We start from the raw sequence: 27,475 nt of genomic DNA, 5'->3' as shown, positions 1-27,475 counted from the left end.
GGGCTCCCGAAAACTGTCGACCCGTACGATAAACCGTATTTATTCTAATTGATTGCTGGTTCGCTATTTTGAATTTAATTCGGTTATCATTTTTGTTATATTGACTGGTAATTCAACCAAAATGATAACAATTCTAGTTATCAATATAACTGGATAATAAAGTTTATTATTAATAAGTTATTCTGTTCCCAACTCTGTACAGCTGACTGTTATTTACGTAAAATGGTCATATGGCATCATGATTTGATTATAAATAGTTTTCAGTAAATGCAAGATTGTAGAAAGCGTATCGCTCTTCTCTTCTGCTCCTCAAGAAAGCGTAATTGGGTGAGTACCTAGAGACGACGCCGTGCAATCACTCGATTCGAGTTCGAATCCCAGTGCATGGCAACATTTTTCTCAATGCGTAACGAAGTCGGCAAAGAAGATTCAACTATTTTGGTCGATAAAACAGTGATGGCTGATAATTAAATAATAACTAAATCAGTTATTTGAGTAAATATCATGTATAACAAAATGTGTTATCAATTTGGTATCAGTGATAACTTAATTTGTTTTCATGTAGTTATTTCACGAATAAAATTCTGGTATCATTTTTGTTATGTTGGCTGTTAAGTCAGCCAAAATGATAACAAGTTCAGTTATCAATATGTCCGATAACCGGATAACAGAATTTGTTATCAATTAGTTATTTATTTGTGCTCGGGAACCAACGCCACTCATCAACTTGTGTTAGCTCGTGGATTGCCGCCAGCATGAAGTCAACGAATTGACGGTATTGTAGGCGTAGCACCAAGTTAGAATTCGGAAGTCTGGACTTCCGAACCGAACTTTCTTCCGAAGTTTTATTTGTCAAACTAATTGATGCGTTGTTTAGCGCATCTTTAGGCGAATCCAGCGCACTACTTCCGAAGTTGGGAAAGTTGCCTGTATCTGGAGAAAAATCCAACTTCGGTATAAAAAGCGGTATAAATTTATTCCGGATACACAATACTTGCTAGGGTCCGATCGCAACGACAAAAGTTACGTGCAAGAATCACTTCAAAATACTTTGCAATTGATTAGATGTGTGTGATCCTCCATTACGGATTTCGACAACTTTGCACCAGGAACAGCTGATGACAATTTTTACCTAGGAATGGACAAGAGTTTCAAACGAGCTATCTTCGTTTTCGTCGACACCAGAAAGCAACAAACTCTCGTTTTTGCACGATTCTGAAATACGCGACCGCCACAAAGGCTTCTTCAGAAGCGTCGACGAAAATGTGTAGTTCCACTGAGCGGTAATCGTGGTATGTCAAAGAGTTCTATCTTCTCCAATGATTTGATCCATCGGACGCACTATTCGACAAGTTCATCTGGAATACGAACGTCCCAGCCTACTCCTGAACGCCAAATGTGCTGCGCGAGCAATTTACCGTAAACAACCAAAATATCCAAATGGGGTCGAAGATACTTCTTGGGTGTGTTACAACCAGAGCTTCAAATATTCATCTTCATGAAGCAACTTCGGTCCGAATTTTGACAAACCCTCCCATAAATATTCAGAACATAGAATGACATACCTAGTCAGACGACCACTCCACCACCCTACTTTCATCGCCTATCTCTCCAATGGGAAAAAATTGTGGCTAACATCTCTGGGGTTAGCATTCCACGTCTAGAGATGTCGTAAAATCCCGATTAATCGATTAGTAACTAATCGATTACTCTCGATTCCTGTCGATTATTGAATCGATTGATCGTTGGATAATAATCGATTCAAAATTAATCGATTATTACAACGATGAATCGATTAATCGAAGTAATCAATTAATTTGCGACATCCTTATGATGTCGTAAAATCCTGATTAATCGATTAGTAACAAGTCGATTACTCTCGATCTCTCTCGATTATTGAATCGATTAATCGTTAGGTAATGATCGATTCAAAATTAATCGATTATTACAACGATTAATCGATTAATCGAAGTAATCGATTAATTTACGACATCTCTATCCACGTCGAGCATCCGTGCGAGACAGACGATAGTCCGCGTACGGTCCGTTCCTTTTTCAGGTTTTCCTTACGATTTAAGGTTTTTACCGAAAATCAGAGGAAAGGTTCCTTATTAGCGTGAATTTGAAAGTTATTCCGTTAGTGCGAAAATCAGCGTGATTTATTAGTGAATATTTTCGGCGTCCATCGTCACGCGCGAAAAAACATAATCGTCCCATGCCGATAGTCCCTTGTGGTGGTGAGCTCCGTTCGTCATCTAACACCATCATCAACCATCGAACACAACAATCGCCGCCGTACCATCGCCCCCCGCGGCTTGTACCATCCAGCTGCTGTGCGAGATCGAAGAGTGGCACAACACACACGCGACGGACGGTCCGGTGTGCGCTGCAGAAACAGAGTCTGGTGAAGCAGCATCCAGAGAGTTAAGTACACTCATCCTTCCATTCTCGTTGTTTCCCCCATCCTCCCAGTTTTATTTGATTAGTTTTTTTTTAATTCTTTTTCACTCGCCTCCCCCCGTGTCTCCAAACATTACCTTCGTGTGTGTGTTTTTTTTCTGTCCCTGTGATTAGGGATCCTATAATGAGAGATATGCAAATACTTTTCCAGACGATTTAGCAACGCTGTTACTTTTGTTAGCAAACGCTTCCAGCACTTGCCGCAGCGCAAAATGTTGAAGCTTGTATATGACTCTGTATTTGATAACAATTTGGAATATGTTTGTCTGTCCACTAACAGTGTTTAAGTAAGCATTATCTCTAAAATAAAAGTGCAATACAAATAGGCGAAACAAGATACATAAAATAGTATACTTCTACTCGCGAAAGTAAAACAAATTGTTTATTCGATGAAATTTTTCTTAAAATCTATCTCAATACCTCTCAACCTCGTCTCAATCTGCAACAATAACAACGTTCATTTGGCTCACGTTTTGACAGTTCTCAATGCTCGATTGGCTTACAATGGCCGCTTTCGCATATCTCTCATTATAGGATCCCTACCTGTGATAAGTGTCTAGTTTAGAATTGTGCGTGCCTCGCTGCAGCGGCACACCCCGTGTCCGCAATGCACGAAGGCGATGATGGCGGGGGTACTTCGTATTCCCTGTCTGATGCTTCATTGCATTCTGGTGCACCGATAAAAAACTTAATGGACACTAGCAACTCAGATGTTTCCCCCACGAACCCCCGCCACAAGACCTACCCTCCCGACGCTAGTGGGCCTTACGCTGTTTTCTTCCGACCCAAAGGCAAACGGTTAAATATCAGTCAGATTAGCAAAGATCTGGAAAAGCGTTTTTCGTCTGTCACAACCATTGACATGGTTGGGTCTAGTAAGTTGCGCGTCACTTGTACTGATCGCAAACAGGCCAACGAGATTGCTTCCTTTGAGCTTTTCACTCTTGAATACAAGGTCTATCTCCCGTCAGCAGTGTGTCAAATCGCGGGAGTGATCACGGAGGGACCATGACATGCGAGAGTTTGAAACAAGGCTCTGGCCGTTTCAAAAATGCTTCGCTGCCTTCTGTTGAGATTCTGGACTGCAAGCAAATGCATTCAGTATCGCAGGAGGGGGAGAAGCGAGTTTATTCGCCTTCAGACTCCTTCTGTGTGACATTCTCCGGGTCCGCACTGCCTGACTATGTGGTGATTGGCAAACTTCGTTTACCTGTTCGGCTGTATGTACCGAAGGTGATGAATTGTGTTAATTGCAAGCAGCTGGGCCACACCGCTCAGTACTGCTGCAATAAACATCGCTGTGCATCGTGCGGAGAGAAGCATGTGGATGGCGCGTGCAAGACGGCGCCGAAATGTGTTTATTGCAACGAAGGCCCACCACATGCTCTCGAAGCCTGCCCGACGTACATACAGATGCGAATTCACCAGAAACGGTCTCTTCAGCAGCGTTCTCGTCGAAGCTACGCCGAGATGCTGAGAAAGGCCGCTTCATCGGTTGTTTCTGACACCATCTATTCGTCTCTTCCTCTGGACGATCAAGGCAGCTCTGACTCTGAAGTTGGAAATGGGATTCCCTTTGTTTTCAAAGGCTCAACGAGGAAACGAGTAAAACAAAGCCAGCGACCCTCGAAAAGCCTAGAAAACAGCCCCAAAGTGAGCCCCATTCCAACATGGTCAATTCCAAAGCAGGTGGAACTCAAAAACGTTCAACTTTTGTGATTCCACATCGGGATGAACGAGAGTTTCCACCGCTTCCGGGGACATCTAAAATCCCAGATGCCCCATTTGTTTCGATTTCTCAGCCAGAAGGAGAGCATAGAGAGCGAACGGAAGAACATCTGAGCGCTCCAATGTTCACGCTTTCTGGCATCGTGGAGCTCATTCTCAACTTCTTTGATGCTTCCGACCCCGTGAAGAAGATGGTGAAAGCAGTTCTTCCTATTTTGACTCCTCTCCTGAAGCAGCTGGCTTCAAAAATGCCCCTCCTCGAGTCATTCGTATCCTTCGATGACTAACTTAGTCAATGAGGGTAAGATGATTTCGATTTTACAGTGGAACTGTCGAAGTATTCTTCCGAAATTAGATATTTTTAAATTTTTAGTTAATAAATTACAATGCGTTTTGCTTTATGTGAAACGTGGCTAACACCAGATGCAAACCTTCACTTTCCTGATTTTAACATCATCCGCCGTGATCGGGCAAATGGACATGGAGGGGTGTTGTTAGGGATCAAAAACTACACTCCTTCTATAGAGTCGATCTTGCCCCGATGTCAGGCACCGAATCTGTCGCATGTCAGGTGACTATCCGAGGAATAGACCTCAGTATCGCCTCGATATATCTTCCTCCAAACACCGCGATATCTCGTAGAGATCTCTCGCACATCTGCTCGGTTATGCCCGAGCCACGGTTGCTCTTGGGAGATTTTAACTCCCACGGAACAGGCTGGGGGGAACTGTACGACGACAACCGTTCAACAATGATATACGACCTCTGCGACGACTTCAATATGTCAATTTTGAATACAGGAGAAGTTACACGAGTGGCACCTCCAGCAAGAGATAGCCGTCTAGATCTTTCCATTTGTTCGAGCTCATTATCGTTGGACTGTACTTGGAAGGTGGTCCAAGATCCCCATGGTAGTGATCATTTGCCGATCGAAGTTTTAATTTCCAATGGACATTATCAATCTGCCCTCTCATATGACCTCACAAGGCACATCGATTGGGGAAAATATGCAGAAGCCATCATCGATGGCATACAGTCGATAAAGGCTCTTCCCCCACGAGAAGAGTACCAGTTTCTAACTCAGTTGGTTCTTGACAGCGCTCTCCATGCACAACGCCGGCCGGTGCCAGGAGCTTCGGTTCGTAGGAAACCACATAGTCCGTGGTGGGATAGCGAGTGCACACGACTCTATCGTGAGAAATCCTCTGCGTTTAAAGATTTCCGGAAAAACGGGTCGATTCTTCTTCACAAACGGTACGTCGCGCTTGAAGTCCAGTTCAAGAAGCTGGTGAAAGTGAAGAAACGCGGATATTGGCGCACTTTCGTTGAAGGCTTGTCGCGGGAGACTTCAATTAAAACTCTTTGGACCGTCGGAAGGAGAATGCGCAACGCGTCGTCCTTTAACGAAGATCGTGAAACCTCGCCGCGGTGGATACTCGACTTCGCAAAGAAAGTTTGTCCGGACTCGGTACCAGTGGAGCAAGTGTCACGTGATACTTTTGCTAACAGGGATGATATGGATCGCCCGGTTTCGATGATCGAATTCTCGCTTGCTTCCTTTCATGTAACAATTCAGCTCCAGGGATAGATAGAATCAGGTTCAATTTGCTCAAAAACCTCCCAGACGTCGCGAAGAGGCGCTTATTGAATTTGTTCAATCAATTCATGGAGTCTAACATTGTTCCGGATGATTGGAGGCAAGTGAGGGTGATTGCCATCCAAAAGCCCGGAAAACCTACGTCGGATTGTCATTCATATCGTCCTATCGCGATGCTGTCGTGTATTCGGAAGCTTATGGAAGATGATTCTCTTCCGGCTAGACAAATGGGTTGAATCGAATGGTTTGTTGTCAGATACGCAATTTGGTTTTCGTAGGGAAAGGGAACGAACGACTGTCTTGCGTTGCTTTCTTCAGAAATTCAGTTAACTTTCGCTAAAAAGAGCAAATGGGCTCAGTGTTTTTGGACATTAAGGGGCTTTTGATTCAGTTTGCGTCGATATCTTATCTGACAAACTCCACTCGTGTGGTTTTCACCAATTTTGAACAACTATTTGTACAATTTGTTGTCAGAGAAGCGTATGAGTTTTTCTCATGGTGACCTGGCAACTTCAAGAATTAGCTACATGGGTCTCCCCAGGGCTCATGTTTGAGTCCCTTCTTTACAATTTTACGTAAGAGATATTGATGAATGTCTCATGCCAAATTGCTCGTTAAGGCAGCTTGCAGATGATTGTGTTGTATCCGTTTCCGGGTCCAACAGCGGTTGATCTGCAAGGACCACTGCAAGATACTTTCGACAATTTGTCTACTTGGGCTTTAAAGCTGGGTATCGAATTCTCTCCGGAGAAAACTGAGATGGTTGTCTTTTCAAAAAAACATAATCCGGCACAGTTCCCTCTGATGGGTAAGAAAATCACTCACAGCATGTCTTCTAAATACCTCGGGGTCTGGTTCGACTCGAAAAGCACCTTCGGGAAGCACATTATGTATCTGACACAAAAATGCCAGAAACGGATCAACTTCATGCGATCAATAACCGGAACATGGTGGGGAGCGCATCCCGAAGATCTTACGACGTTGTATGGAACAACCATTTTGTCGGTCCTCGAATACGGTAGTTTCTGCTTCCAGTCCGCGGTTAAAACCCACTTGCTGAAGCTTCAAGGGTTTCAGCCCCGCTGTCTCCGTATCGCGTTAGATTGTATGATTTCGACACATACTATGAGTTTAGAAGTACTTGCGGGAGTACTTCCTTTGACAGATCGTTTCGCGGAATTATCGTTACGGTTCCTCCTCCGTTGTGAGGTTCTCAATCCATTGGTCATTAACAACTTCGAGAAGCTGCTTGAACAAAATTCTCAATCTCGATTCATGAGTATTTACCACTGGTATATGACGCTAGAGGTAAGCCCATCTTCGGTTGACACCAATCGTGCTAACTTCTTAGACTCCTACAGTTCCTCTGTATCATTTGATCTGTCCATGAAACAGGAGGTTCATGGAATACCAGACTTCCTTCGTGCGGAGGTAATACCTCCATTATTTGCAAGCAAATACGGGCACGCCAGCCAGGAGAGAAGCTTTTTCACAGATGGGTCCAAATCGAATGACTCCACTGGTTTCGGTGTTTTTAACGTTTTCCATAGCGCCTATTTTAAGCTCAAAGAGCCTTGTTCCGTGTATACTGCTGAGCTAGCAGCTATACACTATTCACTCCAACAAATCGCATCCTCACCTCCTCACCACTTTTTCATCTTCACCGACAGTCTAAGTTCCTTGGATGCTGTTCGGTCAATGAAACTCAGTTAGGCACTCAGCGTATCTCCTGAATGGGATACGGAAAGCTTTGAGTGCTTTATCAAAACGGTCTTACACAATCACCATGGCCTGGGTCCCTTCTCATTGCTCGATTCCGGGCAATGAGAAAGCGGACACTTTGGCTAAGGTGGGCGCTATGGAAGGTGATATTTATGATCGACAAATCACCTTTGATGAATTTTTCTCATTAGTTCGTCAGGAAACCTTGATCAGCTGGCAACAAAAATGGACAAATGGGGAGATGGGTAGATGGTTGTTTTCAATTCGTCAACAGGTATCGAGGCGACCATGGTTCAAAAAATTGAATTTGGGACGAGATTTCATTCGAACCATGTGTCGTCTAATGTCCAATCACTACTCTTTAAATGCACATCTTTTTCGAGTGGGGCTCTCAGAAGGCAATCTCTGTGTTTGCGGCGCGGATTACCAAGACATTGACCATGTCGTGTGGGCGTGCGAGGAGCATCGTGGCCCCAGATCTGCGCTAACTGAATATCTGCGGGTCCGAGGAAAGCAGCCGAGGTCTATTAGGGAAGTGTTGGCGGATCTTGATCTCGAATACATGTCCCTTGTCCACCATTTTCTGAAAGTGGCTGATGTTAGACTGTAATCGTCGACCACCCATCCCTTTCGTTGTCGTAGTCCTTTAAGAATGTCTTCCTCTTGTTGTCTACCGTTAAATCCCACTCGTATGTCTTCCTCTCGCTGCTGTCTTCCAAAAAATGTTTATCTCGTTACAGATGTGAAACATCGCCAATGATATCAACTGAATATCAACATCATATGTAATTAATTTAAGCACCCTAAATTCCCTTCCTTTCCTTCAATATTATTGTAATCCCTAACCTCGACCAAACCGCGAGTCTTACGGTTCCCCAAAGTTAACATTAGTGTATAAGAATCATAATAAACTGTATTTAAAAACATGATTCCGGCTCCGTAACGCTTCACGGCAAATGAGCCTTCCAAATAAATGATAGATAAAAAAAAAATCTCTGGGGTTAGCGCGCGGTGGGCCCCACTGACAATTCAAAATTAGTAAACAAAAACATCATTTCAGGACCAATTTTCTGTGATGGAGTAATTGTTGTTAAGTGATTGGAATCATTGGAATGAACTTATTACTATTGTCGTTATGTACCACGTATTCCGTGCCGTGAAAAATTTGTTCGGTTTTCAATTTAATTGTTATAAGACCATCATTCAACACAACACGGTTAGTACGGTGCAAAACAAATTTGAATATTTGGTAACAATATTTTATCCGAAAATAACGCCCACAGCAAAATGATAACGTGAATTTTATGCCGGAGCCAGAAGCATAGCTGTGTGTCATCCGGCTGCACTCCACCACCTCATTCATTCGACTGTCACTGAGTGTGCTTATCATGTGCAGAAAAACCCAACTTAATTCACCGAGTAGTGATACTGCCTTTCTCTTATTTAGTCAAGACAACAACCTCATATAGCGCTTGTATGGCTCAGTTCGATGTATTATTTTCTTTATAACTTTTAAACGCAAAGGTCGATATTTATCAAATTCAATAGTGATCAACTAGGTTTTGCCCTCTGTCGAATAAAACTTGTTGAGAGAAAATCGGTTAAGTATTACAGTATGAAAAGTTGCCTAATGTTTTTCTTTGCTTTTGTGCACACATACGCACACATACATACATACATACACACGGACAGACAGACATTTTCTCAGTTCGTTGAGCTGAGTCGATTGGTATATAACGCTATGGGTCTCCCATCTATAAAAAGTTCGTTTTTGTAGTGAAATTATAGCCTTTCGGTACAACTTTGTTGTACGAGAAAGGCAAAAACATAATTAGCATTGTTTATGTTGATGTTTACCGCTGAAAGTGCCTCGCGGATGAAAATCGGATTCAGTCCTGTGTGATAAATCACTTTACTCATTTGAAACGTGTTCAGATTTCAGATGATTTATCAATTTGTAAAATGTGCATAAATATTCAACGACTAATATTCACCCGAATAATGACAGTCTAGAGCAAGATGAATACACCACTAGGTGTTCCAATCTGCCAAATTAACGATTCAGCTATCTTCAATTTTAATATGGGAGAGCCAGCCGGTTTGTTTTCGTTTGCATTGAAAAAGAATTTTTCTACCCCGCCTCTTCTCTTCCACAAACTAAGCACATTGCAACACCTAGCTGTGTATTCATCTTGGTCCAGAGCCGACTATGAATGTGTCTGGTAGACTTCACCAAAAATTTTCGGTTATTTTACACTCTGGTTTCAACGTTTAACGACAGGTACATATTCTTGCAGCTCAGATTTCGATGCTAATCGACGTTCAAGGCAGCGAAATCACTTTCCAACCATTATTGGTCGGCTGGGAATCGAACCCATGACCATCCGCTAATAAGGCGGACGTGTGACCAACTACGCCACGAAACCTCCCCCCCCCAGGCGAAGCCCGCTTAATATTCATAATTCCCAATAAATGCAGCATGCACGATTACAACTAGGATAAACCGGTAGAGTGTCATACAAGCCTGCTACTAATAATAAAACACATTGCTAAGCTTGTTGCCAAATTTATATCAAACCACTTTAGTGAATAACTGGTTGACCCGGCAGACGTAGCCCTGCATAGTAGGCGAGAATACGCGTTGTGAACAGTCGTGCATAATTCCCATACGAATCTTTATTTTAGTTGTATTTTATAATTTTGTGCAAGATTTTGTCTATTTTATTTTTAAATGAGAAAACATCCTTAAGCCCGGCGGAGGTTACAACGAACAGATTTATCTTAGGAATGAAAAAAATCCATCAAGTCGTGAGCCGTTATCCAGGTGGGTGGCACGCCGCCATGTTTTTGCAGCCAACATCTCAGTGTAAAATTCATGATAGTATGTGTTTTGTTTACAAGCATTCACTCATTAGGATGCAGAACTGTCAGTGGGATACGGTCGCGTAATGTTGGCTGCAAAACAAACCTATTGTGTGAGATAGGCATGCCACCGGGCAGCCGTTATCAAGTTATGTGGATACAAACACAGACCAATTCATTTTTATAGATACAGAAGATTGCATTCAAACAGTCATATTATTATTTCGTCTAATGTTCTTGAGCACTTCTTGTATTATAAATTTCGACAGAATAAATGTTTTGTTACCGCTCAATCTAATTTAAAAACAAACAAAGCACATCAATTCACACAAGCTCCTGCTTGAGTCACTTCCATACAGTCGGTCACACCCATTCGCTAATATCCGAAATCCACAAAGAATCAATCTTGCTTCAATTTGGAAATTTTTGTCACGTCCACTACTTGTGCCGCAACATAGGCACAATATTCCCGGGAGGTCCATTCCGAAATCCTATCACGATCACACACGCGCCCCCGCACCGCGCACACTAACCTTCTCGATCGGTTGCCATCAGCAGCGAATTGCCCAGCAGGGGAACGCACTGCGGCCCCGGCAACTGGTTCAGGTAATGTTTGACACTTTTCTTCCGCGAACCATCACTGGTCCGCGACCAAGTCTTCAAAAATAGTTGACCACTACCGTTGCTATTATGGAAGAAAAACCACGCAAGGGTCACCACGCAAAGCAGCACCGTCACCGACAGCGGGAATTCCCTGACCGCGTGCATCAGCTGAGACGCGATCGTTATGATCAGTAGCAACGGCTCTTTCATTGCGCAAGACGACCCAAAGCGCGCGCTCGACAACGACAACGACGATAATCGACTCTGTTTCCGATGGAGTGATTGGCGAGGATCTTGGTCCCAGCACTTGTGTTCCCGACCGATCTATTCCGCAAACTGAAGGAAGCCTTCTGCAAGGAATGGATATTAAAAGAATTTGCGTTTTAGCTTCTGTAGAAGGGAGTGAGGTACGACGCATAGGAGGAGATCGGAAGAGTGTGCGGTTATGGGCTGGGCACCTTACTTACCAGAAAGCGAGCACTGAGAGCTGTTTGTTTAATGTTTTTAAAGATGCAGATCTCTGGTTGTAGTTCAGATAATAGTCCATGTTGGGGTTAATCTCCTTGTTGTGTGTGAGCACATGTGACGCACATTGAGATAAATTTAAATCCAGCTGTCCAAAAGTATGTCTCTATCAATTATTTTGATCAAACCAGTTGTAAATTAAAGACCAAAAATTAATTAAAGGAAAATCTATCTATCAATAGACTCGATTCGGTGTTTCTTGAAACAATGGGCATTGCTACTAGCACGATAAATTCTTGTAATTCAAAAAAGTAATTAATTCCAATATTTCTCAAATCCAATCCAAATCCAATCCAAATCCAATCCAAATCCAATCAAAATCCAATCCAAATCCAATCCAAATCCAATCCAAATCAATCAAATCAATCAAATCAATCCAAATCAATCCAAATCCAATCCAAATCAATCCAAATCAATCCAAATCAATCCAAATCAATCCAAATCCAATCCAAATCAATCCAAATCAATCCAAATCAATCCAAATCAATCCAAATCAATCCAAATCAATCCAAATCAATCAAATCAATCCAAATCAATCCAAATCAATCCAAATCAATCAATCCAAATCAATCCAAATCAATCCAAATCAATCCAAATCAATCCAAATCAATCCAAATCAATGCAAATCAATCCAAATCAATCCAAATCAATCCAAATCAATCTAAATCAATCCAAATCAATCCAAATCAATCCAAATCAATCCAAACCCACTCCAAATCAATCCAAATCCAATCCAAATCCAATCCAAATCCAATCCAAATCCAATCCAATCAAATGTTTCTGGTTTTGGCCAATGAACAACCACCATGCCTCAATGTGCGCAGCTTCAAGTGTGGACCAGACAATTTTGTGCAAAGAGAAGATCATGTTGCCGAGTACTGAGCAATGAGTAAATTGTGTGTGGTGATGACGGTGTAGGGTGCGAAATGTTTGATTGCCGATTCGATTTGCAGTGTGCTAATTGAGCCGTTGTAAATCTCTGTCCTTTGGTTGACTTCCTCTGTTTAGTCGGTAACTGTAAGTCTGTTTTATGATTCAGTAGAGTATTCCCTTTGTTGTCTAAGCAAAGCTGGGTTATTGTGTCGGTCCATCAAACCCTTGATTTGTTATTTTTACAATTCCGATTAGAAATATGCCCGGAAGAGGTGCTTTTGATTGAGAATCTCGTTTTTCGGTGGATGAGCAAAACTTTCTTTTATAGTTTCATGAACGGATTCAAAACCTTTTTTCTAACTCTCACACTTTAGAAGTTTAGCTCAAAAATATGAAGTCAGCATTGGTTTATTGGTTCAAGGAATAACAACCAATTTTTTTTTTCAATTTGGTTTGTTGGAAAATTCCATTTTCCCAGGATAGTACTCCATCGCAGTCGGTTGTCGGATATTTCAGATCTACTTACTGACCCATATTTTCTTTTACTATTTACCATTCAAGATGCATTCACCAAGGCTGTGAAATCAGCGATCTTTCGTTCAAAAATTGAGGACTGAAGTTTTCGGAGCAGCCCTGAGAACAGATTATGCCGGTAAGCGCGGATGTTCAGACAGTTCCATGTGCTCTGAGAATTAATGTTCGTCGTGATGTCTAGGGCTGCAGCACCAAGGGCAATCCCATCTCTTTACCACCAAGTGCATGGATTGGCTAGGAAGAGAATGTTTTAACGAAAGAGCAATGCCAAGTTCGGCATGTTGGGGGATTTCGGGTCGTTATTTAACATTCTTATTGCAGTAAGAGTTGCTGATCTAGTTTTGAGCATGTCGCACTCAGCTCGGTGAAGTTAGATGAGGAATCTGTCAAGACGGTCAAGAACCAGGGACAGACAAACATTTGTTGAACTACACTCAAAAGGTGACATCAAATTCAACATCATTGTGGACAATTCATCACGAGTTTGGAGACGTCAATAAACAAGACCATACGTAAATGGAAAGCAGCCAACAAAGGCTCTCAATATTAGCATTTTAGCAACATTGAACAATTCGGCCAATATTACGATTTAAAGCTGATAACCATCCTTATAACCAGGAATAATGCACATTGATGATGGAACGTGTTTGCGATTATCTTTCAATTCATTAGAATCAAAACTGTGCGGGTCATTCCAGCTTAATTATTTCTTGAGTGCGTTACACCTGCTGTTCGTACTGTAATTGACCACAATAAAGGAAATAACTCTTTGTACACTTTTATTGGTGAATATAAAACGCATTTTTATTATTATTTAAGTCGACATTGATTGATTTGTGCATTGCCAAGGATGAACCGGACAATCGTTTCTGTTGTACGACGGGGAACCCCTTCGGACGTCATTAAAGCTATTAGGTCTTAACATTTTATTTTATGTTGCCCTTAGTCTCCCCTCTTCTGCTTACTTTAATCTTGAGCCCGTCGCGGGGTCGCAGCACGAGATCACCTAACAGTTTGACATCTTCCCGGCGCTCCACGGCTTCGATGCGATAATTACGAAGCACCGTCGACAGAACCATCTTCTCTTCCAGAATTGCAAACTTCTGGCCAATGCAGTTTCTCGGACCGGCACTGAACGGAATATAAGCGTACGGATGCCGGCCAATGCAGTTTTCCGGTCGAAAGTTTTCCGGATTGTACTTGTCCGGATTGGGAAACACTGTTGGGTCTCGATGCAGTTGGTACACCACGATCAATGTCGTCGTTCCCGACGGGATGATGTAATCCTCCACCTGGACGTCCTCGGTCAGTCGACGAGCGATCAACGGAATACTTGGGTACAGCCGAAGCCCTTCCTTGATGCAGCACTCGAGATACTTCATTTCGTTAAGTTCCTGCATGGTGGGTTTGCGTTCGCGGTCACCGTCCATGATGTGGTCGATTTCATCGATGACTCGATCCTGGATGCTGTGGTCCGATCCCAGCAGAAGAAGAATCCAAGCCATGGCGGCAGCCGTCGTGTCGTGACCTCCTATGACGAACGTGTCGACCTCCTCCCGGACGTCTAAATCTGTCAGCCCGTTTCCATCCAGGGAACCCTCAATCAGGAGATCCAGGAAAGCCAATTGTTTTTTGCGGCAGCAACCAGCTGGTTCCTCCGCAACGTTGTTGTTGTTAAGGTCGATCGTTTCTTCCACGTGACGTCGCTTAGCCAGAATCTCAGCCTTTCGCTCTCGAACCACTCGATCGGAGAAGTTGTGTAACACCTGAAGGCAGTCCTGGTGCCTTTGGTAGTCTTCGGTTTGCTTGAAGATGAAGTCCGGCCGTAGCCAAACTTTCTGCACTCGATTGCGGATGATTTTACCAATTCTGAAAGCAAAAACAAAACGGTCAAACAGATTTCAACATAACAACACGATAACCTGATCAAGGATTACTGTTTGTGAGCTCGGACGTATTCTGAGTCGGAGTTCATCTGCGCGTTCACTGGACATCCCATAGCGGTTTCTGTAATTAATCAAAAAAAAATTAACTCCTATCATCCGCACAAACTGAATCAACAAACCGCAAAAAATGTCCAATGCACACAATGTGGTCAAGGGTACGATGTCGAACCCATCGCCATTCTCCAGCTGCTCCGCGAGCTTTTCGTTCATGATTAGCGCTTGCTTGTGGAAAATGTTGACAAACTCGGAAAGGATTTTGAAATGGAATGCCGGCGTCAAGGTCTTCCGCCGCGGGTGCCAAATGCTGGCGCGGGATGTGAGCAAACCGTTGCCCAACCAAGGCTTCATGAAATCGTAATCGACGCTTTTCTCCACCAGCTTCGGGTTGCTGAGTATGGGCTGTGAAGTGGAAAAGGAAGAGAGAATATGAGTTCCGAACGTTGCAAAATGCATTGAAAGGTCATCTCAAAGAATAGGTCATTTGACCGAATAGACCATTTGACCGAATAGGCCATTTGACTGGATACGAATAGGCCATTTAACCGAACAAACCATTTTACCGAATAGGCCGTTTGACCAAATAGGCGATTTGACCGAACAGTCCATTTGACCGAATGAACCATTTGACCGAAAACGAATAGGCCATTTGACGTAATAGGGCGTTTGACCAAATAGACCATTTGACCGAATAGGTAATTTGACCGAATAGACCATTTGACTGAATGGGCCATTTGGCCGAATAGGACGATTGATCGAATAGGTAATTTTACCGAATAGTCCAGTTTACTGAATAGGCCATTTAACCGAATGGGCCCATTTGACCGAATAGATCATTTAACCGGTTTGGCCATTTGTAGACTTGTGCGCCACCGCGCCACGCCGCCGTCAAAAATGAATCGGCGTACCACTGCATGACAATTTTACACGCCGCCGAATATTTTTTGGCACGCCGATGGCTATTGGAGGACTATTAAGCCAATTACGTACATTTTTTGAGCATTTTTATATTTTTAGTCAAGTTCATATTACATTTATCTTCTTTCAAGTATGCAGAAATTATTAGATTGCGACCTTCTCACAACTGTTACTAGTACAAGCTGATTTTGCTGTACAAGTATGGGGCAAATATAAAAATATTTTTTCTAAGGCTGCGTCCTGATCGCCCGAATTTAATTCGAATTGAATTTAAAAGTGACACTTGAACAGTTCCCGAAATACGTTGCACACATAACAAAATTACTTATCTGGGAATTGACGACTGAAGTTTTGCTATGAAGATTGAATTTCTTTCGGGAGTCATTAAGACTGCTATCGCCGAAAGAAATTCAATCTTCATAACAAAATTACTTTTGACCAAAATACAATTGTTTGTGACAGATCGGTCTTATTGAAAAGCACTTGCGATTCTTATGATCGGGTGATTTTTGATTTTCGAACTATCATTTTCAAGTTTAATTTGATTTGAAATCAGGAAATGAGACGCAGCCCAAGAAATCCATATGTTTTGAAACTCCTATAAGAATTTCTTTGTTCATTATTTCAGAATTCCATTGAATATTTACATTTAATTTAATTTGGAAACTTGAAAAGTTTTTTTATTTCCTATAAACATTCTTTGAAATTACTTCAACTTGAATTTCTCTTGGAATTTCTTTAGGAATTCTTTTAGTAACTTTTCAAGAATATCTTCTGGAAGCCAATCGAGATTTTTTTTGTGATCTATAGAGAGATTTAAAAATGGGTTCTTGGAGCAATATCCGCGGAAACTCTTGAAGGAACTCGAGGAAGAGCAGGCAGGAGGGAATTCCCGGGGGTAGGGTGGAGTTGGGTTAGAAATGTTAAGTGTGATTCGGGAGAAGTTCATTGGATACTTCTAAAGAGTTCTCCAAGTAATTTATGGAGAGTTCTTGGAATAATTTTCAGAAGAGCTTCAGAAAAAAAATCTTTGAAGAAAAACTGGATGACATTCTAGGGGACCATCCATAAAAATCTAAATAATACGCAGATAGGTTTCTGGAGGAATTCACGGGAAGAATTCTTGGAGCACCTTTCCGAGGAATTTCTGGAGAAGCTTTTCGAAGAACTCCTGGAGGAACGTCGTAACTAATTTCTGGTGGAACCTTCGAAAAAATGTATGGAAGAACTTTCGGCGGAATTCCTAGACGAAGTTCTAAAGTTCTATTCCTGGAAGAACTTCAGGAGAGATGCTTGCAAGAAATTGAGGAGAATTTATTGGAGGAACTTCCGCAGAAATACCTGGAGAACCTTCAAGAGCAGCTTTTGAAGGAATTGCTGGAAAACCGTTCAGAGGAATTCCTGGAGGAACTTTTGGAGGATTGCCTGCAAGAATTTGCAGAGTGATTTTTGGAGAAACCCAAGTAACCAAAAGTTCCTTTAGGAGCACGTTTTCCGGTTAATCAGCTTCACTGAGCTGCTTATGCAAAAAACGTACTCTTAAAGGAAATTTTGGTTACTTGGGAGCTTCCGAAGAAATTGCTTTAGAAACTTCCTTTTGAATTCCTGAAGGAATTTCGATAGAACTCCTCACCTAATTCCTTTTGGAAATTCAGAGAAACTCCTGAAGGAACTTCCGGGGCGATTTCTGGAGGAATTTCCGAAGGAATTCTTGGAGAAACTCAGAAGGAATTCCTGGAGAAGCTTCCGAAGGAATTCCTGGAGGACCGTCTGAAGAAATTCCCAGAGGAACTTCCGAGGGAATTCCTCGAGGAGCTTTCAAGGGAATTCCTGGAGGAACTTCTAAAAGAATTGCTGGAGGAACTTCCGAAAGAATTCCTGAAGGAACTTCCGAAAGAATTCCTGGAGGAACATCCGAAGGAATTCCTGGAGGAACTTCCAAAAGAATTCCTGGATGAACTTCCGGAGGAATTCCTGGAGGAACTTCCGAAGCGATTCCTGGAGGAACTTCCAGAGTGATTCCTGGAGGAACTCCCGAAGGAATTTCTGAAGGGACTTCCAACGGAATTTCTGGAGGAACTTCCAAAGGAACTCCTGGAGGAACTTCCGAAGGAATTTCTGGAAGAACTTCCGAAGGATATCCTGGAGGAACTTTCTAAGGAATTCCTGGAGGAACTTCCGAAGGAATTCCTGGAGAAACTTCAAAAAGAATTGCTGGAGGAACTTCCGAAGGAATTCCTGGAGGAGCTTCCGAAGGAAATCCTGGAGGAACTTCTTAAAGAATTGCTGGAGAATCTTCCGAAGGAAATCCTGGAGAAATTTCCGAAGGAACTTTCGAAAGAATTCCTAGAGGAACATCCGAAGGAATTCCTGAAGGAATTTTCGATGGAAATTCCTGAAGAAATTTCCGGAGGAATTCCTGGAGGAACTTCTGAAGGAAATCCTGGAGGAACTTCCGATGGATTTCCTGGAGGAACTTCCGATGGAATTCCTGAGGGATTTTCCGAAGGAATTCCTGGAGGAACTTCCAAAAAGAATTCCTGAAGGAACTTCGAAAGGAATTCCTGGAGGAGCTTATGAAGGAATTCCTGGAAGAGCATCCAGAGGAATTCCTGGAGAAGCTTCAAGACGAAATCTTGGAGGAGCTACCAGAGGAATTCCTGGAGGAGTTTCTGGAGGAATTCCTGGAGGAACTTTCGAAGAATTTCCTGGAGGAACTTCTAAAAGAATTGCTGTAGGAACTTCCAAAAGAACTCCTGGAGGAACTTCCGAAAGAATTCCTGGAGGAGCATCCGAAGGAATTCCTGAAGGAACTTCCAAAGGAATTTCTGGATGAACTTCCGAAGGAATTCCAGAGTGATTCCTGGAGGAACTTCCGAAGGAATTTCTGGAGGAACTTCCGGAAAAAAATATCGAGGAACTTCCAAAGAAACTCCTGGAGGAACTTCCGGAGGAACTTCCGAAGGATATCCTGGAGTAACTTCTGAAGGAATTCTTGGAAGAACTTCTGGAGGAACTTCCGAAAGAATTCCTGGATAAACTTCCGAAGGAGTTCCTGGAGGATTTTCAGGAGGAATTCCTGGAAGAACTTCCGAAGAAATTTTTGGAAGGACTTCAGAAGAAATTTCTGGAGGCGCTTCCGAAGGAATTCCTGGAGTAGCGAAGGAATTCCAGAGTGATTCCTGGAGGAACTTCCGAAGGAATTTCTGGAGGAACTTCCGGAAAAAAATATCGAGGAACTTCCAAAGAAACTCCTGGAGGAACTTCCGGAGGAACTTCCGAAGGATATCCTGGAGTAACTTCTGAAGGAATTCTTGGAAGAACTTCTGGAGGAACTTCCGAAAGAATTCCTGGATAAACTTCCGAAGGAGTTCCTGGAGGATTTTCAGGAGGAATTCCTGGAAGAACTTCCGAAGAAATTTCTGGAAGGACTTCAGAAGGAATTTCTGGAGGCGCTTCCGAAGGAATTCCTGGAGTAGCTTCAGGACGAAATCTTGTAGGAGCTACCAGAGGAATTCATGAAGGAGTTTCTGGAGGAGGAGGAACTTCTGAAGAATTTCCTGGAGGAGCTTCTAAAAGAACTGCTGAAGGAACTTCCGAAAGAATTCCTGGAGGAACTTCCGAAAGAATTCCTGGAGGAGCATCCGAAGGAATTCCTGAAGGAACTTCCAAAGGAATTCCTGGATGAACTTCCTAAGGAATTCCAGAGTGATTCTCGGAGAAACTTACGAAGGAATTTCTGGAGGAACTACCGAAGGAATTTCTGGAGGAACTTCCGAAAAAATTTCTCGAGGAACTTCAAAAGAAACTTCTGGAGGAACGTTCGAAGGAGTTCCTGGAGGAACTTCCGAAGGATATCCTGGAAGAACTTTCGAAGGAATTCCTGGAGGAACTTCTGAAGGAATTCTTGGAAGAACTTCTGGAGGAACTCTTGGAGGAACTTCTGAAAGAATTCCTGGAGAAACTTCCGAAGGAGTTTCTGGAGGATTTTCAGGAAGAATTCCTGGAAGAGCTTCCGAAGAAATTTTTGGAAGGACTTCAGAAGGAATTTCTGGAGGCGCTTTCGAAGGTATTTCTGGAGGAGCTTTCGAAGGAATTCCTGGAAGAACTTCAAAAAGAATTGCTGGAGGAACTTCTAAAAGAAATGCTGGAGAATCTTCCGAAGGAATTACTGGAGAAATTTCCGAAAGAACTCCTAGAGGAACTTCCGAAAGAATTTCTGAAGGAACTTTCGATGGAAATTCCTGAAGAAACTTCCGATGGAATTCCTGGAGGAACTTCCGAAGGAATTTCTGGAGGAACTTCCGAAGGAATTCATAGAAGAACTTCCGAAGGAACTTCGAAAAGAATTCCTGAAGGAACTTCGAAAGGAATTCCTGGAGGAGCTTATGAAGGAATTCTTGGAGGAACTTTCAGAGTTTCCGGACGAAATCTTGGAGGAGCTTCCAGAGGAGTTATTGGAGGAGTTTCCGGAGTAATTCCTGGATGAAGCTCTGGGGAAATTCCTGCAGGAACTTCCGAATGATTTCCATGAGGAATTTCCGAAGAAATTCCTGGAGGAACTTGCAGAGAGATTTCTGGAAGAACCTCCAGAGTAGTTCCTGGAGACACTTCCGGAGGAATTCCTGAAGGAACTTTCGGAGCGATTCCTGGAGGAATCTCCGGAGAAATTCCAGGAGGTACTTCAGGAGGAATTCTTAAAGGACCTCCGAAGGAATTCCTGGATGAACTTCCGAAGGAATTACTGCAGGAACTCCCGAAGGAGCTTTTGGAGGACATTTCGAAGGAATTTCTGGAGAAACTTCAAAAATAAATGCTGGAGGAACTTCCGAAGGAATTCCTGGAGGAACTTCTAAAAGGAATGCTGGAGGAACTTCCGAAGGAATTCCTGGAAAAACTTCCGAAGGAATTCCTGGAGGAACTTCCCAAGGAACTTCTGGAGTAACTTTCAGAGGATTTTCCGGAGGAACTTCGAAAAGAATTCCTGGAGGAACTTCCGAATGAATGCCTGTAGGAGCTTCCGGAGGAATTCCTGGAGGAGCTTCTGGAGGAATTTCTGGAGGTAGTTCTGGAGGAATTCTTGAAGGAACTTTCGATTGAATTCTTGGAGGAACTTCCGGAAGAATTTTTGGAGGATCTTCCGAAAGAATTCCTGGAGGAACTTTCAGAGGAATTTCTGGAAGAACTTCTAGAGGAATTCCTGGAGGAACTTTCAGAGGAATTTCTGGAGGAACTGTCAGAGGAATGCCAGGAGGACCTATCCAAGGAATTCCCGTAGGATCATCTTGGGGATTTCCTGGAAGAACTTCCAGAGGAATTCCTGGAGAAACTTCCAGAAATATCTGGAGGACTGTCCTGAGGAATTTCTTGAAGAACTTCCAACGAACCAGCGGAAGAACTTCCTAAGGAATTCGTTAAGGAAGTTACGAAGATACGGAAAACTTTTGACGCTTGAAATTGGTTCACGCCGACTCACGCCACCGCCGCCGATAATCAACGACGTGACGCTGCCGCATGGCTAAAAACTATCTGTCACGCCGCCGCCGATAAAATTTCAATCGGCACCCAAGTCTAGCCATTTGACCGAATACGAATAGGCCGTTTGACCGAATAGGCCATTTGACCAAATAGGCCGTTTGACCGAATCGACCATTTCACCGAATGGGTCGTTTTACCTAATAGGCCATTTAATCTAAATAGCCATTTCACTGAATAGGTCATTTGACCAAATAGACCATTTGACCGAATAGGACATTTGACCGAATAGGTAATTTGACCGAATGTGCCATTTGACCGAATAGGCTTGCATATTACCGCAATAATGTTTACCCTGTGAATCAATAACGTCGAAACTTAGGTATAGTAAAATTCAAGAAACAACTGGGCTCTGGTGAAATTTTCAGCAAAATCGGTTCACGGGCAACCGAGATCTAGAGCTTCAAAGTTGACCAATTTGTATGGAAAACGGCAAGTGGGCACTATATTATGCCTACCAATGTAGGTCATTTAATCGAATAGGCCATTTATCCGTAATTTGACCGGATGGGTCGTTTGACCGAATGCATCCAGGTTTTTTTTTCATGCGGTGGGAATTATTTAGTTTCTCGGTTAACCTGAACATTTACAGCTTTTTAAATACCACCTGAATTTTCTTTAATTTTTTGTGAATTGTTTCGTGGGGTTAACTCCTTGTTTTATTGACGCTGAAGTTCTTAGTCGACTTATACCAACCCGTATAAAGCCCCTGGGTGTAGGCCATTTGACAGAATACGTCATCTAACCGAATAGATCATCTGACCAAATTGGTCGTCTGACCGAATAGGCTATCTGTCCCAACAGGTCATGCAATCGAATAAGTTAAATAAGGTTGAATAGGTAATTTGACTCTGTGACGTCTAACTGAGCAGGTTAGTTGATGGAATAGGTCAACTGATCGAATAGTTGAGCAAAAATACTGTATGTCAGATTAGTTTCTGTGAAAAATTAGAAAACTCTGTTCCGGACAACCGGTTCTTTTGGGAGTTTTGTATTTTCAGGCGAATGATATTCTAGCGAGAGTGAGTGATGTAATGGAATCGATCTTTAGGTTAATTAGCCAAATAAGTCAAATGATCGAAAAGGTCAATTGATCTAATAAATCATTTTTTGATAAATGACGTAGAATTCTTCGGAATTTCCTACATTCCTAAATAACCTACATTCTTCGGAAAAATAACCTACATTCTTCGAAATTTCCACAAAATATTAAAAGAAATTTTTTCCAGAAACTCTTTAGACGAGTTAATACAATCCCATTGAATTCCACCACTTAATTGTATCTTGACAGATACGTATTTCGACCTCAACAGTAAGGCCGTCTTCAGTGTCTCGTACTTGACTCGACTTAGTCGACTTAAGTCGAGTCAAGTACGAGACACTGAAGACGGCCTTACTGTTGAGGTCGAAATACGTATCTGTCAAGATACAATTAAGTGGTGGAATTCAATGGGATTGTATTAACTCGTCTTATGACAAGTGAAGACATTCCACTAAAAAGCTCAAAATAATTTTCTTATCAACTCTTTAGAATTTTTACGGGAAATACTTTGGAGTATCCAACCCCGGTGTTGTGCTGAATCATTATCAAATGATAATGATTGCAATTTTCATGCGAAAACTTTTCACATGAAAACAGTAGGCGAGTATTGCAGTTCCAGAGAAAGCTTTCCCTTTCCCGGTTCAATTTATAGACTACCGTAGCTGTCACTTCATACATTTTCTCTGTCGTTTCGCATGGCATTCTTCGATGACAACGCCAAATATTTGGTTTTTGTTTCAGTGTTTCAAAGATTTTCAAGCCTGCGGAAGAATTTTGACAACTGCGGAAGAACTTTACGGAATCCGCAAAATGGAAAAAAATCAAAAGATCCGCAATACTCAAACGATAATGAACACAGAATTTTCATTCAAATATTAATCTTTACTAATATCAGCTAATTGTCAACAGTCCCGTTATATCTTCTATTTGGCGTTATGGTTTCGTAGTAGTAAGGAAAAGGAGTTCAAAATGTAACGTTAAATGCTTTCAATCAAGATACGATTTTCAAATGATTCTTAATCGCTGGGGAGTTTTAATCACTTGATAATTTAAAAGTAAGATCGCGGGTAAGTTTTGATCATCCACGATTTTTTGAAAATTTGATTTTTTGGCCAACCCTCCGAATTTCAACGAGAAATTTATGGAAGTTTTCACGGAAAACTCTTCGAAATTTCTATGGAAAACTCTTTAAATGTTCAAACCGAACTATTCAACATTTACATATGAAATCCCTCGGAGCTCCACCAAAAAACTATTTTCAATTCCAACGTTACGTTCTTTTGTGTATATATTACGGAAAATTCTATGGAAATGCAAATTGCAAATTTTTATGAATTTCCTCTGGAATTTCCATAAAATTTTTGAATCGTAAATTTGTTTTAAATGGCCAAGGGAATTTATGTGAAATTTGCTTTGTTCTACCATAGATATAATACTATTATATAATGGTACTACTGCAAACAATAAGTCAGTTTTTCTTGAACTTGGGTCAGCATACCTGACCTGGGTGTACGAGAAGAGCAAAACAAAAACAAAACTCGCCGAGTTGATTGACCTTACTGGTTTCGATATGATGCGTTGGGCGTCATAAAAAAGCAATCCCCCCTTACCCTGCTGGTGCGAAGATACGTACGAAAGCGAATCGATGAAACCCATCGCAAAGCATTATCGCTTGCATGCACAGCGCTTTATCTTATTGTCGCATTCGCATTGGCAACCCAAGTAGGATTTGGCACCCAAAAGTGATGCCCACTTCAACTATTCCCACGGCTAGTTTTATGTTAGTAAAGTAGGTGGAGGGGGTCCCATATCATCATCAACTCACCTCGACGGCACTGGCTTTCGATATCATCACGTAGGGGATGGGCCCGTTCCAGGCTCGGCTCATTCCGATCCGACGTCCGTACATCTTCTGCGCCGTAACAACTCGATCAAGGAAATCTGCAAATGAAACATCGATAAATTAAGACCATTATTACAACAGAGGCTCGGTGTTTGAGCCAAGATGCTGCTTCAGTGTATCGACAAGTTCTATAATAAATGGTTGGTTAATGAAACCTGCTAATGTGGTTTTAAAATGTAACTCTTAATACGTACAGGATACAGTACAGAATACCGTCTAAGGTAGATTTAGATTCAGATCGAAGTAGTGAACAAGGGAAGTGCGCGCAAAGGTATGTGTACAAATATGAGAACTGAGAACTGCAAAAAATTGGCCTGACCTTCAAAAACTAGTGAAAACCAGATATTTTGCACGACCAGATGGCCGGAAATTTTTCAATGTTTTGTGAATCTGTGATTCATGAACACCGGAATTGATATTTTTTAGGCCAATTTTTGCTACATTTATATGAGTTCCCCGAGTCAACAATAACGAAATTCATAAATAAATTATTATTTCGACAAATAGTGCAAAATAAAAAGCGGTTATCATCCACTGGCTGATTTTGAAATGAAGGTCTTTATTCATCATCTACAACGCAGCATAAAATTTGCACCGATGAATTAGCACAGAATGGAATACGCGGGCTTAACCTTAGACATAATATTCAACCTATGTCAACAAATGTTTCAGACCGGTTTTCATGCTAAAAACACTAAACAGTTGCCATAATTTTATTAGCCACTTAAGTGTTATGATTAAACAACTAGCGCAGTTTAATTAGATCATATAAGAAACATTCCCATTGGATACCTACTCATCCATACCTATCAAGAAGCTTGAGGTGTCTTGGGCGATCAAAGCTCGGAAAGAAACAAGCTGTTGATCTGATCTTTCGGCTCATCCGAAACACGTCCAAATTGAAGGGTCATCGCATAACCGCGAAATGTGCCCGCAATCAGTGACACCAAACTGTCCGATCAACCAACCGTAAGAAAATTGCGAATAGATTCATTAGCTGAAGTTTTCTCCGCTCGCGGCTTCATACGAAAACGGTAGCATTCATTACGGTGATCGCATAACGATGAAAATATGTTGCAATATCTAGTTGATAAGCTTTTCTTCCAAGAGTGGCAGGGTTTCTGAAGCATTACGAATATAACGGTGGATAACCATCGGTAACCTGAGTAGAAATTTCATTAAAACCCATTGAAAACGCTGTTTGTCAAACGGAATATGCCACAGGGTGCGGAGGGGAGGTATTTCTCTGAAAATATTGTTGAAGCTTGAGATCATTCGAAGTTTAGCATAAAGCGCACACCTGATTAAAGCTTGTTTATGCTGCCATTATCAATTAGATAATGGAATTTCAAGCAAACTCCTGGATTTTATAATCCAGGGCGTATTTAGTTGCAGTATTTAGAAACATATAAAAACCCCAGATTAATCCACCTAGCAGTGATGATGCCTTCTCATAATAGGAAATAGGAAGTGAAAAGTGATAATTGAAAAGTGAAATGAGAGAAATGAGAAGTGTGAAGTGAGAAGTTGGAAATGAGAAATTTGAGAAGTGAGAACTGTAAAGTGAGAAGTGGAAAGTGAGAAGTGAAAAATAAGAAGTGACAAATTCGAAGTATAAGTATGAAGTAAGAAGTGAAAAATGAAACATGAGATAAGAAAAGCAAAAAGGGAAAAGTAAATTGTGAAAAGTTAGAAGTGAGAAGTAAGAAGTATGAAGTAAGAATTGAGAAGGGAGAAGTAAAAAGTGAGAAGTGAGAAGTAAGAATTGAGAAGTGAAAAGTGAGATGTGAGAAGTTAGAAGTCAAAATCTGAGAAGTGAGAACTGTGGAGTGAGGAGTGAGAAGTGAGAAGTGGGAAGTGAGATTTAAGAAGTTAAAGATAAGAAGTGAGAAGTGACAAGTTTGAAGTGAGAATTGTGAAGTGACCTGTGAGAAATGAAATGTGAGATAAGAAAAGCAAAAATTGAAAAGTAAATTGTGAAAAGTGAGAAGAAAAAAGTGTGAAATGAGAAGTTAGAATTGAGAAGTGAAAAGTGCGAGGTCAGGAGTTAGAAGTAACAAGTTTGAGAAGTGAGGAGTGAAAAGTGAGAAGTAAGAATCGAGAAGTGAAAAGTGAGAAGTGAGAAATGCAGAGTGAGAAGGGAGAAGTGAGGAGCGAAAAGTGCGACGTGAAATGAGAAGTACAAAGTGAGTAGTGAGAAGTGAAGCGAGAACTGAGAAGTAAGAGGACCAAGTAGTGAGTTTTGAAAAGTGAGGTGAAAATAGGATTTTTTAACCTATTCTTTATTTTTTCTCATCATTCCATCTCCTACCTTCCTGCTTTCCTTGAGAAAATAGAAGTGAAACATTTGAGAAGTAAAGCTGCAAAGTGAGAAGTGATTGATCCCGAAAATTTCATCACTTACTTTTCACTATTCATTTTGAACATTTAACTCCTCACTTCACTCATTAAGGAAATTGAACGGCATTCGACCAAATGGCGTTCTGTCAAATGACCCTAAACCATATGTTTCGTCCAGGGTGGGACGACCCTACGTTGTGTTAACTTCTTTTGGATTCTCCGGGCGACGATGATGAAGGCAAACTACTGATGAACGGTTTACTATTGATTTATTACCTCCGAGAGGCAGCGTGCCAGCTCGGAGGTTACGATAACGAATACTGTACAGAACATACCGTTCGTGATCTAACATACTGCCCCCCAAAAACGAATGTTTTTTAATTCCTCTTTGTGGCGGGCCCATCTGCTGTTGTTCGTTCGATGCAGCTCCTGCTAGTGCGATGAAATGGTTTACATGGGAGAGCTTCGTTTCGTTGCTGCAGGGCAGGTGCCGGAATGCTGGTGGATGTGATGACCGGTGATTGACTTACGGAGCAGTTGAATGAGTTGATTCGAGTGGTGATACGGCGGCTACGGCCAACGGAATTGGACGACGTGGTCCACGAAAATGGCGCTACGGCCGGAAAGGTTGACGCGGATGGTCCAAAATGGCGCTACGGCCGGAAGGTGACGCGGATGGTCCAAAATGGCACTACGGCCGGAAGGTTGACGCTGACGGTCCAAAGGGCTCTACGGCCGGAAGGTGACGCGGGTGGTCCAAAGGGCGCTACGGCCGGAGATGACGCGGATGGTCCAAAATGGCGCTACGGCCGGAAGGTGACGCGGATGGTCCAAAATGGCACTACGGCCGGAAGGTGACGCGGGTGGTCCAAAATGGCGCTACGGCCGGA

At 42.1% G+C, this 27,475-nt stretch overlaps 2 protein-coding genes across 4 annotated transcripts in view; both read right to left on the bottom strand.

The window, feature by feature from the left end:
* Positions 1 to 11,322, bottom strand: part of LOC134212131 (cytochrome P450 4c3-like) — a 36,594-nt gene extending 25,272 nt beyond the window's left edge. Inside the window, exon 1 of the mRNA XM_062689720.1 lies at positions 10,903 to 11,322. Within this exon, the coding sequence (XP_062545704.1) occupies positions 10,903 to 11,182 (280 nt within the window). The 5' untranslated portion in view covers positions 11,183 to 11,322. The remainder of the gene's footprint in view (positions 1 to 10,902) is intronic.
* A 2,372-nt stretch (positions 11,323 to 13,694) lies between these two features.
* The window catches only part of LOC134212120 (cytochrome P450 4c3-like), a 76,185-nt gene continuing 62,404 nt past the window's right edge, over positions 13,695 to 27,475 (bottom strand). For all 3 annotated transcript variants that reach the window (XM_062689689.1, XM_062689698.1, XM_062689677.1), the window contains exons 2-5: positions 24,168 to 24,283; positions 14,970 to 15,249; positions 14,842 to 14,911; positions 13,695 to 14,773 (exon numbers count right to left, since the gene is read on the bottom strand). In XM_062689689.1, coding sequence (XP_062545673.1) covers positions 13,831 to 14,773; positions 14,842 to 14,911; positions 14,970 to 15,249; positions 24,168 to 24,251 — 1,377 coding nt within the window. In that variant the 5' untranslated portion in view covers positions 24,252 to 24,283 and the 3' untranslated portion in view covers positions 13,695 to 13,830. The remainder of the gene's footprint in view (positions 14,774 to 14,841; positions 14,912 to 14,969; positions 15,250 to 24,167; positions 24,284 to 27,475) is intronic.

This window comes from Armigeres subalbatus, chromosome 1 (assembly GCF_024139115.2).
Source record: "Armigeres subalbatus isolate Guangzhou_Male chromosome 1, GZ_Asu_2, whole genome shotgun sequence".
NCBI lineage: Eukaryota > Metazoa > Arthropoda > Insecta > Diptera > Culicidae > Armigeres > Armigeres subalbatus.
The sequence above is the reverse complement of the archived record's forward strand: the minus strand, read 5'-3'. Positions and strand labels throughout refer to the sequence as shown.